General features: G+C 46.7%; 1 protein-coding gene across 1 annotated transcript; it reads left to right on the top strand.

Moving 5' to 3' along the window:
• The first annotated feature begins 4,407 nt into the window (after positions 1-4,407).
• Positions 4,408-10,328, top strand: LOC112071837 (cytoplasmic FMR1-interacting protein 1 homolog). Its single transcript, XM_024139268.2, has 4 exons — positions 4,408-4,572; positions 6,069-6,235; positions 6,441-6,588; positions 10,011-10,328. The coding sequence occupies exons 1-4, from the start codon at positions 4,408-4,410 to the stop codon at positions 10,215-10,217; spliced, it is 687 nt and encodes a 228-aa protein (XP_023995036.1). The 3' UTR covers positions 10,218-10,328.
• Positions 10,329-13,767: the final 3,439 nt, after the last annotated feature.

Below are 13,767 nucleotides of genomic sequence, written 5' to 3'. Positions count from 1 at the left end.
TTCATTCTGGAGGGCGTTTTGCCTTTGTCTGACACTCAGTAACTGGTGTTACAGTGTTTAGTACAAGGCAACTTGTTACATGTGTTAGTACAAGGCAACTGGTTACAGTGTGTTAGTACAAGGCAACTGGTTACAGTGTGTTAGGACAAGGCATGGAGATGGTTGCATGGAATTCCTTTGTAATGTGGAACTAGAGTCTGATCTTATTTCTGGTTCCGTTGTCGTTGGAGTGAGGCCTAGCCTACCGGTGAAGGGGCCTCATTCTTCAGGCCTCGTCAGAAACAGGATGTTGTGCTTTACTGTAAATCCTATTCATGTTTGTACCAGTTCCACCTTTGCAGCCTATTCCTGCTTTCGACTAACCTTTCAGCATCCTGGTGAAATTATTGTCAACGTTTGAACTTCTCGCAGGTAGGCAATTTCATGTCAAAGGTCTTCCAGCAAGTCTACAGCAGTTAGGTGTATCCATTGCCCCTCTAGTGCCCTCTACCACCAGAGTCTCTAGTGCCCTCTACCCCGGAGTCTCTAGTGCCCTCTACCACCCGGAGTCTCTAGTGCCCTCTACCACCCGGAGTTCTCTAGTGCCCTCTACCACCCGGAGTCTCTAGTGCCCTCTACCACCCGGGGTCTCTAGTGCCCTCTACCACCCAGAGTCTCTATGCCCTCTACACACCGGAGTCTCTAGTGCCCTCTACCACCCGGAGTCTCTAGTGCCTCTACCACCCGAGTCTCTAGTGCCCCTCTACCACCCGGAGTCTCAAAGGTGGCTCTTGAGAGGTTTCATCAGACTTTGATTTGAGTGCTTACTGCTTTGGAGTTTGAGAAAGACTGGGATGAAGGGTCTTGTGCTGTTTGTAGCATGGGAGGTTGTTCAGGAATCTCTTGGTTTAGTACGAATGAGCTCGTGTTGGACATAATGCCAGAGGTCCTTTGAGCTTGCTGAGAGAGGGGTTGTTGCAGGTGATGCTGCAAACAGCACTAAAACAAATCTGTTTCAAGCTGTTTCGCAGCTGCCACCTGACAGTGAACCTGTCAAAGAGTGAAATAGCCAGAGCTACACGTGAAGTATCTCGGAACAGTGGAGGGCAAGGAAAGTCTGATCGGTCCCGCACGTGTGAGCCATCCAATAACCTTCCAGTGCCAGCTTCTTGCCAGGACCTGTGACCCATTCTTGGGAATGGCTGGCTACTACTGGACTTTTTTGCCAGAACTTCGCCCAGGTTGTTGCGCCACTTACAGATTTGACCAGTCCTAAAGTCGTTTTCTGTTGGAGGCCAGACTGTCAGCGGCTTTTGAGAAGACAAGACCCCTTTTTGGTCTCTGCACCGGTGCTTTTGTACACCGATGCCAGCAATGTAGGGCAGGGGCTGTGTTCCTACAGAAAGATGATAACAGTGTTGAACACCCTGTGGTGTACATTTCAAAGACATTGGCCTCATATCAGAAACACTACTAGACTATCGAGAAGGAGCGCTTGTTTTGGTACTGGCTCTTCAGCACTTTGAGGTTTATGTATTGTCTCTACCCCTATGGTGGTCTATACCGATCATAACCTCTCATTTTCCTGCAAAAGACGAGCTCCACAAACCACTGACTCCTTCGCTATATACATGAGGGAAAAAAGTATTTGATCCCTGCTGATTTTTGTACGTTTGCCACTGACAAGAATGATCAGTCTATAATTTTAATGGTAGGTTTATTTGAACAGTGAGAGACAGAATAACAACAACAAAATCCAGAAAAACTCATGTCAAAAATGTTAAAAATTGATTTGCATTTTAATGAGGGAAATAAGTATTTGACCCCTCTCAATCAGAAAGATTGTTCTGGCTCCCAGGTGTCTTTCATACAGGTAACGAGCTGAGATTAGGAGCACACTCTTAAGGGAGATGCTCCTAATCTCAGTTTCTTACCTGTATAAAGACACCTGTCCACAGAAGCAATCAATCAATCAGATTCCAAACTCTCCACCATGGCCAAGACCAAAGAGCCTCCAAAGGATGTCAGGGACAAGATTGTAGATCTACACAAGGCTGGAATGGGCTACAAGACCATCGCCAAGCAGCTTGTGAGAAGGTGACAACAGTTGGTGCATTATTCGCAAATGGAAGAAACACAAAAGAACTGTCAAACTCCCTTGGCCTAGGCTCCATGAAAGATCTCACCTCGTGGAGTTGCAATGATCATGAGAATGGTGAGGAATCAGCCGCAGAACTACACAGGAGGATCTTGCAATGATATCAAGGCAGCTGGGACCATATCACCAAGAAAACAATTGGTAACACACCTACGCCGTGAAGGACTGAAATCCTGCAGCGCCCGCAAGGTCCCCCTGCCTCAAGAAAGCACATATACATGCCCGTCTGAAGTTTGCCAATGAACATCTGAATGATTCAGAGGACAACTGGGTGAACGTGTTGTGGTCAGACGAGACCAAAATGGAGTTCTTTGGCATCAACTCAACTTGTCGTGTTTGGAGGAGGAGGAATGCTGCCTATGACCCCAAGAAACCATCCCCACCGTCAAACATGGAGGTGGAAACATTATGCTTTGGGGTGTTTTTCTGCTAAGGGACAGGACAACTTCACCGCATCAAAGGGACGATGGACGGGGCCATGTACCGTCAAATCTTGGGTGAAAACCTCCTTCCCTCAGCCAGGGTATTGAAAATGGTCGTGGATGGGTATTCCAGCATGACAATGACCCAAAACACACGGCCAAGGCAACAAAAGGAGTGGCTCAAGAAAAAGCACATTAAGTCCTGAGTGGCCTAGCCAGTCTCCAGACCTTAATCTCCATAGAAAATCTTGTGGAGGGAGCTGAAGGTTCGAGTTGCCAAACGTCAGCCTCGAAACCTTAATGACTTGAACAAGATCTGCAAAGAGGAGTGGGACAAAATCCCTCCTGAGATGTGTGGCAAACCTGGTGGCCAACTACAAGAAACATCTGACCTCTGTGATTGCCAACAAGGGTTTTGCCACCAAGTACTAAGTCATGTTTTGCAGAGGGGTCAAATACTTATTTCCCTCATTAAAATGCAAATCAATATTATAAAATTTTGACATGCGTTTTTCTGTTTTTTTTTGTTGATATTCTGTCTCTCACTGTTCAAATAAACCTACCATTAAAATTACAGACTGATCATTTCAATGTCAGTGGGCAAACGAACAAAATCAGCAGGGGATCAAATACTTTTTTCCCTCACTGTACAGGGGTACCGGTACAGAGTCAATGTGCGGGGCCACCGGTATCGAGGTAAAATGTACATGTATGTAAGTTAATAAAGTGACTATGCATAATAATAAACAGAGAGTAGCAACAGCGTAAAAGGGGGGAATGGCAATGCAGTAGTCTTATGGCTTGGGGGTAGAAGCTGTTTAGAAGCCTCATGGACCTAGACTTGGCTCTCCAGTACCACTTGCCGGTGTTTCCCTTGAAATCAGACATGTCTGTGGTAAGGAGGAGATGATTGTGGACTACAGGAAAAGAAGGACCGAGCACACCCCCCATTCTCACAGCACATCTTCTACCCCCAAGCCGTAAGACTCCAGCGCACCCTGGTCATAGACTGTTCTCTCTGCTACCACACGGCAAGCAGTACCGGAGCGCCAAGTCTAGGTCCAAAGGCTCCTAAACAGCTTCTATCCCCAAGCCATAAGACTCCTGAACATCTAATCAAATGGCTACCCAGACTATTTGCATTGCCCCTTTCTACGCTGTTGCTACTCTCTGTTATTACTATGCATAGTCACTTTAATAACTCTACCTACATGTACATTTACCTCGACACCGGTGCCCCGCACATTGACTCGGTACCGGTACCCCCTGTATATAGCCTCCACATTGACCTCGTACCGGTACCCCCTGTATATAGCCTCCACATTGACTCTGTACCGGTACACCCTGTATATAGCCTCCACATTGACTCTGTACCGTACCCCCTGTATATAGCCTCCACATTGACTCTGTACCGGTACCCCCTGTATATAGCCTCCACATTGACTCTGTACCGGTACCCCCTGATATAGCCTCCACATGACTCTGTACCGGTACCCCCCTGTATATAGCCTCCACATTGACTCTTACCGGTACCCCTGTATATAGCCTCCACATTGACTCTGTACCGGTACCCCCTGTATATAGCCTCCACATTGACTCTGTACCGGTACCCCCTGTATATAGCCTCCACATTGACTCTGTACCGTACCGCCTGTATATAACGCTGTTGTATTTACTTGCCTGCCTTTAATTATTTGTTATTCTAATCTCTTACTTTTTTTGTGTTGGTATTTCTTAAAACTGTATTGTAAGTTAAGGGCTTGTAAGTAAGCATTTCACTGTAAGGTCTACTACACCTGTTGTATCGGGTCATGTGACAACTTTTTATTTTGATTTGATAATGATGAGATGATGATGATGATGATGAAACTCTTCTTCTTCCTGCAGTACTCGTGGAAGCTGGTTCATCCAACGGATAAGTACTCTAACAAGGAGTGTCCTGACAACGCGGAGGAGTATGAACGAGCTACACGATACAACTACACCATTGAGGAGAAGTTTGCCCTTGTCGAGGTCAGTTTACTACCTTTTCCCCTCCACAATCTGTCTGTTGGCCAATCACCCTAGTCTGGTCATGACCTAGCCTGGTCGTTACCTAGCCTGGTCCTTACCTAGCCTGGTCTGACCTAGCCTGGTCGTGACCTAGCCTGGTCGTGACCTAGCCTGGTCGTTACCTAGCCTGGACGTTACCTAGCCTGGTCCTTACCTAGCCTGGTCCTTTACCTAGCCTGGTCGTGACCTAGCTGGTCGTGACCTAGCCTGGTCACTACTTAGCCTGGTCACTACTTAGCCTGGTCGTTACCTAGCCTGGTCCTGACCAGCCTAGCGTCGGTGACTGACCTGGTCGTGACCTAGCCTGGTCGTGACCTAGCCTGGTCGTTACCTAGCCTGGACGTTACCTAGCCTGGTCCTTACCTAGCCTGGTCGTGACCTAGCCTGGTCACTACTTAGCCTGGTCACTACTTAGCCTGGTCGTTACCTAGCCTGGACGTACCTAGCCTGGTCGTGACCTAGCCTGGGTCGTGACCTACCTGGTCGTGACCTAGCCTGGTCACTACTTAGCCTGGTCGTTACCTAGCCTGGAGGTTACCTAGCCTGGTCGTTACCTAACCTGGTCGTTACCTAGCCTGGACGTTACCTAGCCTGGACGTTACCTAGCCTGGACGTTACCTAGCCTGGACGTTACCTAGCCTGGACGTTACCTAGCCTGGTCGTTACCTAGCCTGGACGTTACCTAGCCTGGTCGTTACCTAGCCTGGTCGTTACCTAGCCTGGTCGTTACCTAGCCTGGTCGTTACCTAGCCTGGACGTTACCTAGCCTGGACGTTACCTAGCCTGGACGTTACCTAGCCTGGACGTTACCTAGCCTGGACGTTACCTAGCCTGGTCGTTACCTTAGCCTGGTCGTTACCTAGCCTGGTCGTTACCTAGGCTGGTCGTTACCTAGCCTGGTCATTTCCTAGCCTGGTCCCATATCTGTTTCTGCTGTCTAGCCAGCTGTTCTGGTCGTTACCTAGCCTGGTCCCTCCTGTGGTCCTAGGACTTCCATAGAGTTGGCGAGACGGCACAAATCATCTCTAACTCTAACTTGACTACTTTGTTACAACTGCTGATATAACAAAGGCTTTATAAATGTATGTCTGAGGTGTCTAATTAACCTATCTCTAGGTGTGTCTCTAATTAACCTGTCTCTAATTACCTATCTCTAGGTGTGTCTCTAATTAACCTGTCTCTAATTAACCTGTCTCTAGGTGTGTCTCTAACTTAACCTGTCTCTTAATTAACCTGTCTCTAGGTGCTGTCTCTAATTAACCTGTTCTCTAACTAACCTGTCTCTAGGTGTGTTCTCTAATTAACCTGTCTCTAATTACCGGTCTCTTAGGTTGTTGGAGACTAATTAACCTGTCTCTAGGTGTGTCTCTAATTAACCTGTGTCTAACGAACCTGTCTCTAATGAACCTGTCTCTAGGTGTGTTAGAGACTAACTCTGAGGTGTTCCTTCCCTCCAGGTGATGGCCATGATAAAGGGTTTGCAGGTTCTGATGGGTCGTATGGAGTCYGTGTTTAACCACGCTATCCGCCACACCATCTACTCAGTCCTGCAGGACTTCGCCCAGCTCACCCTGAGAGACCCGCTACGGCAGGCCATCAAGAAGAAGAAGAACGTGGTACAGAGGTACGACGGAACAAACGGGACCGCACAAAACATCCTTTGAATTATGGCTTTTTCGGGGGGGGGGGGACCAGAGTTCTCCAGCTACTGAGTGTGCAGGCTTTTGTTCCTATCCTGCTGTAACACCTCCAGTGTCAGAGTTGCAGACCCCTGATGATGTGGACTCTGTTGAGTTTTTTTAATGTATTTTGTGCTGTTCTCTACCCAGTGTCCTGCAGGCCATCAGGAAGACCATCTGTGATTGGGAGGCAGGACATGAGCCCCACAATGACCCGGCCCTGCGAGGAGAGAAGGATCCCAAGGGAGGGTTTGACATCAAGGTTCCTCGCCGCGCCGTCGGCCCCTCCAGCACACAGGTCTGCCACAGCTCTGTCTCTACGATTACTACTACAGACAGCCATCTCTTTATCCTGCCTTTATTTCTCACACATTGTCCCCTTTTTTACCATCACAGCCTCTTATCCTTGTCATATCATGACATCATACCATAGTCGTTCTCACAGTGCCTATATAACCTAAACTGTAATCTGGCGGAAAATGTATCAGCTGTACCATAGCATGAGCTTTTTCTAGATCACTAATGATCTGTTATGTTATAAATGACAGAGTTATCAGCCTAGTCCTGTGTTCCAGGAGTACATCACTAATCTCCTTTCTAGAGAGAGAATGAGCCCAGCTAGCACATAGCGTTCTGAGAACCATGTTTCTCAGAGCTTGGTGAGAACTGTGATTGTCTATGATTATTTGGCATACAACCTTCCCACAATGCTCTGGGAATGGTGCAGGATAGTTGCTTGTCTTTGGAACATTCTAAACACATTTAAGGAACTACACCCCAAAAAATTATATTTCCTTATTTATTGCTTTAACACACGTGTCAAACTCTTCCACGGAGGGCTGAGAGGCCACTCCTCCCTTGTGCTTGGATTATGAATTAAGGTCACTAATTAGTAAATAATTAGTAAATAACTTCCTCACCGGTTGTCTCCGTCTTAATTTGAAAGGAAACCACAAACCTGCAGACACTAGGCCCTCCGTGGAATGAGTTTGACACCCCGGCTTTAACAGAACGTTTCATAAAAGTTCAAACATGGTTACATTTTAATTTCAGCTTTGATAACTGTTCTAGGGGAATGTTTCTCATAGTTCGGAGAACGTTAAAAACAAGTTCTTCTGTGGGAATTTCAGCGCTTCCACAGAACATTCCACACAAGTTCCCATGTGGTTCTATTTAATGTCGTATTTTTAACTAAAATTTTTTTTTATTTTTATGTTTGACTTTAGCGATGTTCTCAGAAGTTCAGAGAAGATGTGTTCACTTTTATGTTCTTGACAAAATTCTGGGAAATTAATTGTGCACATTAAAATCAATAAGCTTTAAATTCCGTTCTCAGAACATGATCAAATCGTTCCATTAAAAACCACAAGAAAATGTTAGTAACATTCAGAGAACGTTTTTAAGAATGTAATTAAAAACATTACATTTGTTCTCAGCATCAACAGAATCTCTCTATCCTCTATCTTGTTAACCTCTCTAGGGGTGTGGGACGGTAGCGTCCCACACCTGGCCAACATCCGGTAAATTGCAGAGCGCCAAATTCAAATTAAATTACTATAAATATTTAACTTTCTGAAATCACAAGTGTAATACATCAAAATAAAGCTTAACTTGTTGTTAATCCAGCCGCCGTGTCAGATTTAAAAAAGGCTTTAGGGAAAGCAAATCATGCGATTATCTGAGGACAGCGCTCAGCTCACAAAACATTACGTACAGTTACCAGCAAGTAGTTAGTCACGAAAGTAAGAAATAGCAATAAAATGAATCACTTACCTTTGATGATCTTTGTATGGTTGCACTCACAAGACTCCCAGTTACCCAATAATGTTTGTTTTTGTTTCAATAAAGTCCCTCTTTATATCCAAAAACTCTCATTTTGTTGGCGCGTTTGTTTCAGTAATCCAATGGCTCAAAAGCGGTCACGAGGCAGACAAAATTCCAATAGTATCCGTAAAGTTCGTAGAAACATGTCAAACAATGCTTATAATCAATCCTCAGGTTGTTTTTTTAGCCTAAATAATCGATAATATTTCAATAGCGTCGTCAATATAAAAGAAAAACAAGAAAGGCCCGCTCTCGGTCGCGTGCAGGAAACAGCTCTGGGGACATCCCACTATCCACTGACTCAAAGTTGTCATTCTCCCTCATTTGTCAGAATAAAAGCATTAGCCTGAAACAATGTCTAAAGACTGTTCACAACTAGTGGAAGACATAGGGAACGGAATCTGGGTGCTATCTCTTTAAATGGTAGATAGGCTTTCAATGGAAAAACAGCCATTTCAAACTAATGGCACTTCCTGGATGGATTTTCGCCTGCCATTTTCGCCTGCCATTTCAGTTCTGTTATACTCACAGACATTATTTTAACAGTTTTGGAAACATTAGAGTGTTTTCTATCCAAATCTACCAATTATATGCATACCCTAGCTTCTGGGCTTGAGTAGCAGGCAGTTTACTTTGGGCACGCCTTTCATCCGGAGGTGAAAATAGTGCCCCCTACCCTAGTGAGGTTAAGTGTGTTCAGGTGTGTTGGCCACCTGATGTTAATAGTGCTTCTGTTGAAATGGGGTCTGTTTGAATAGATCAACATGGCATGCTAGCTCCCTCCCGGTGGCACAGTGGACTAATTCCATGGATAAAGAACAGAAGATCATAGGTTCGAATCTCACCGATGCCGTGTAACAATAAAMAKATAAAAAGGTGTTTGTATTATTAWTGCCTGTCTGTGCTTGGAYTTCAAAAACGTTAACCCAAAATAAGCRAGCGGTGTTATTAAWCGTCTTATTGAAACATTCAGTAAAGGTTAAGGAAGTCTTTTAAAAAACAACTAAATAGTCTATAATTTCAGTTCTCCGAGCGGTAATAAAACCTCCCAGGACAACGTTCTCAGAACCTCCCTGGAACCAGAGTAAAACGTTCTCAGAACCTCCCTGGAACCAGAGTAAAACGTTCTCAGAACCTCCCTGGAACCAGAGTAAAACGTTCTCAGAACCTCCCTGGAACCCAAAAATAAATGTTCCTAGAACAGGCACAATGTTCACTACTGTTCTCAGAACGTTTAAAAAAAAAAACTGTCAGGAAACGTATGGCTTTGTTCCCACAACCAATGTCAAACCAAAAACATATGTTGCCACAACGTCCAAGCTGGGAGAGCTCTATGCAACGGGTGTTGATCCAGCCTGAAGCCATGTTGTTTCTCACTACACTTTGAAGCAGTCGAACGGCAGTCGAACGTAATCAAATCAAATGTATTTATAAAGCCCTTTTTGAACCTGTAGACCCATAAGCGGTACCAATCAACTGTGTTTTCAGAGGTTAACCATTAACATTCCTAAGACCAACCAGAAGTTAGTTACATACAGAACAGTTTTGGTGGCGACTAACCAGAAGTTGAACATTAAACCTTATATCTGTCAGTCATATATAATTTCTCCTCATCCTCCCCTCTGTGCCTTTCCATTCCTCCTCCTATTCCTCTCCTCTATCCTCCTCTTCCTCTCCTCTATCCTCTTCTCCTCTCTTCCTCTCCTCTTCCTCTTCTCCTCTCTTCCTCTCCTTCCCTTCTCTCCCCTCTTCCTCTCCTCCTCCTCTCATCCTCCTCTACTCCTCTCCTCTTCCTCTCCTCCTCCTCTCCTCTATCCTCCTCTTCCTCTCTCCTCTCCCTCCTCCTCTCACTCTCCCTCTCCTCCTCCTCTCCTCTATCCTCCTCCTCTTCTGTAGCTGTACATGGTTCGTACCATGCTGGAGTCTCTGATAGCTGATAAGAGTGGTTCTAAGAAGACTCTCCGCAGCAGTCTGGAGGGACCCACCATCATGGACATGGAGAAGTCCACAGAGAGTCCTTCTTCTACACACACCTGCTCAACTTCAGCGGTACGGACTTTACAGAACCGTCCTGCTCCGTCTGTCCCCCTGTCCCCTCTCTAACCTGCTCAACTTCACGCGTACGGACTTTACAGAACCGTCCTGCTCTGTCCGTCCCCTGTCCCCTCTCTAACCCTCTGTCTGTCCCCTCTCTAACCCTCTGTCTGTCCCCCTGTTCCCTCTCTAACCCTTTGTCCCCTCTCTAACCCTCTGTGTCCCCTCTCTCTGTCTGTCCCCCTGTCCCCTCTCTAACCTGCCTCAACTTCAGCGTAAGGAGACCGGTAGAGCTACATCCCAAATGGATAGGATGATGCAGCCGGTACCTCCTGCCCTGTCTGCCCCCTGTCTGCCCCCCTGTCTGCCCCCCTGTCACAAGGTTTCTCTGTGTGTTCCTTTCCTCCATGTTCCACGGGACTTCGTGTCCCACTTCTCATCAACGTACCGGGTCGTTGCAGTGATGTATGACAACGTGTCATAGACGTCCAACAATCTGTGTTTAACGTATGGTGTTTGAGAAATCGCGCTTTGTACTTGCAGAGCAATCATGCTACAATTTCTCCATCTGGGCCATCACAGTCTTTTGACGTGGCGTCTTGTAGTCTGTTCTAAGATATGCCATCAGGGTATTGAAGCCGACATCCATCCGTTGACAATGGCTGCGTAACAACTGCAGTCAGCTCTGTGGTTTTTCTATTTTACCGGCAAGCCAGTTAATAAAGTCTTACTAAGGCCTCCCGGGTGGCGCAGTGGTCTAGGGCACTGCATCGCAGTGCTAAGCTGCGCCACCAGAGTCTCTGGGTTCGCGCCCAGGCTCTGTTGCAGCCGGCCGCGACCGGGAGGTCCGTGGGGCGACGCACAATTGGCATAGCGTCGTCCGGGTTAGGGAGGTTTGGCGGTAGGGATATCCTTGTCTCATCGCGCTCCAGCGACTCCTGTGGCGGGCCGGGCGCAGTGCGCACTAACCAAGGGGGCCAGGTACACGGTGTTTCCTCCGACACATTGTGGCTGGCTTCCGGGTTGGAGGCGCGCTGTGTTAAAGAAGCAGTGCGGCTTGGTTGGGTTGTGCTTCGGAGGACGCATGGCTTTCGACCTTCGTCTCTCCCGAGCCCGTACGGGAGTTGTAGCGATGAGACAAGATAGTAATTACTAGCAATTGGATACCACGAAAATTGGGGAGAAAATGGGATAAAATTTAAAAAATAAAATAAAATAAAGGTCTTACTCACATCGGCTATGGAGAGCGTGATCACAGTCGTCCTGAACAGCTGATGCTCTCATGCATACTTCAGTGTTGCTTGCATCGAAGCGAGCATAAAAGTAATTTAACTCGTCTGGTAGGCTCATGTCACTGGGCAGCTCTTGGCTGTGCTTCCCTTTGTAGTCTGTAATAGTTTGCAAACCCTGCCACATCCGACGAGCCTCGGAGCCGGTGTAGTACGAGTCAATCTTAGTCCTGTATTGACGCTTTGCCTGTTTTGATGGTTCGTCGGAGGGCATAGCGTCCAGGTTAGAGACCCGCTCATTGAAATCAGCAACTCTACCCTTTAGCTCAGTGCGAATGTTGCCTGTAATCCATGGCTTCTGGTTGGGGTATGTACGTACAGTCACTGTGGGGACGAAGTCATCGATGCACTTATTGATGTAGCCAGTGACTGAGGTGGTGTACTCCTCAATGCCATTAGACGAATCCCTGAACATGTTCCAGTCTGTGCTAACCAAAACAGTCCTGTAGTTTAGCATCTGCTTCATCAGACCACTTCTTTAATAGCTCGAGTCACTGGTACTTCCTGCTTTAGTTTTTGCTTGTAAGCAGAAATCAGGAGGATAGAATTAAACAGGTCAAAATTCACAAGGTCGCAGGGCCAGATGGATTACCAGGATGTGTACTCCGAGCATGCGCGGACCAAATGGCAAGTGTCTTCACTGACATTTTCAAYCTGTCCCTGATTGAGTCTGTAATACCTACATGTTTCAAGCAGACCACCATAGTCCCTGTGCCCAAGAACACTCAGGTAACCTGCCTAAATGACTACCGACCCGTAGCACTCACGTCTGTAGCCATGAAATGCTTTGAAAGGCTGGTCATGGCTCACATCAACACCATTAACCCAGAAACCCTAGACCCACTCCAATTTGCATACAGATCCACAGATGATGCAGTCTCTATTGCACTCCACACTGCTCTTTCCCACCTGGACAAAAGGAACGCCTATGTGAGAATGCTATTCATTGACTACAGCTCAGCATTCAACACYATAGTGCCCTCAAAGCTCATCACTAAGCTCAGGACCCTGGGACTAAACACCTCCCTCTACAACTGGATCCTGGACTTCCTGACGGGCCGCCACCAGGTGGTAAAGGTAGGTAACAACACATCCTCAACATGGGGGCCCCTCAGGGGTGCATGCTCAGTCTCCTCTTGTACTTCCTGTTCACTCATAACTGCACGGCCAGACAACACCATCATTAAGTTTGCCAATGACACAACAGTGGAAGGCCTGATCACCGACAACGACGAGACAGCCTATAGGGAGGATGTCAGAGACCTGTCCGTGTGTTGCCAGGACAACAACCTCTCCCTCAACGTGATCGAGACAAAGGAGATGATTGTGGACTACAGGAAAAGGGAGCACGCCCCCATTCTCATCGACAGGGCTGTAGTGGAGCAGATTGGTGTCCACATCACCAACAAACTATCATGGTCCAAACACACCAAGACAGTCGTGAAGAGGGCACGACAAAACCTTTTCCCCCTCAGGAGATTAAAAAGATTTGGCATGGGTCCCCAGATCCACAAAACGTTCTACAGCTGCACCATCAAGAGCATCCTGACTGGTTGCATCACCACCTGGTATGRCAACTGCTCGGCCTCTGACTACAAGGCACTTCAGAGGGTTGTGCGTACAGCCCAGTACATCAATGGGGCCAAGCTTCCTGCCATTCAGGACCTCTGTACCAGGCGGTGTCAGAGGAAGGCCCTAAAAATTGTCAGACTCCAGCCACCCTAGTCATAAACTGTTCTCTCTGCTACCGCACGGCAAGCGGTACCGGAGCGCCAAGTCTAGGTCCAAGAGGCTTCTTAACAGCTTCTACCCCCAAGCCATAAGACTCCTGAATAGCTAATCAAATGGCTGTTTACTTAATGTTTACTTATCTATTTTTTACTGAACACCTTGTAAGCATTGTAAGTAAGCATTTCAATGTAAGGTCTACTACACCTGTTGTATTCAGCATTTCACTGTAATGTCTACTACACCTGTTGTATTTGGTGCATGTGACAAATAAGATTTGATTTGACTTATGGGTGGCTTAAGAGGGACTATTGGTGGATTAGCAATAGACTATTGGTGGACTATTGATAAACTATTGGTGGGATATTGATAGACTATTGGTGGGCTATTGGTGGGTTATTGGTAGACTACTGGTAGACTATTGGTGGGTTATTGGTAGACTACTGGTAGACTATTGGTGGGTTATTGGTGGGTTATTGGTAGACTACTGGTAGACTATTGGTAGACTATTGGTGGGTTATTGGTAGACTACTGGTAGACTATTGGTGGGTTATTGGTGGGTTATTGGTAGACTATTGGTGGGTTATTGGTGGGCTATTGGT

Source organism: Salvelinus sp. IW2-2015, unplaced genomic scaffold (assembly GCF_002910315.2).
Source record: "Salvelinus sp. IW2-2015 unplaced genomic scaffold, ASM291031v2 Un_scaffold1738, whole genome shotgun sequence".
NCBI lineage: Eukaryota > Metazoa > Chordata > Actinopteri > Salmoniformes > Salmonidae > Salvelinus > Salvelinus sp. IW2-2015.
The sequence above is the reverse complement of the archived record's forward strand: the minus strand, read 5'-3'. Positions and strand labels throughout refer to the sequence as shown.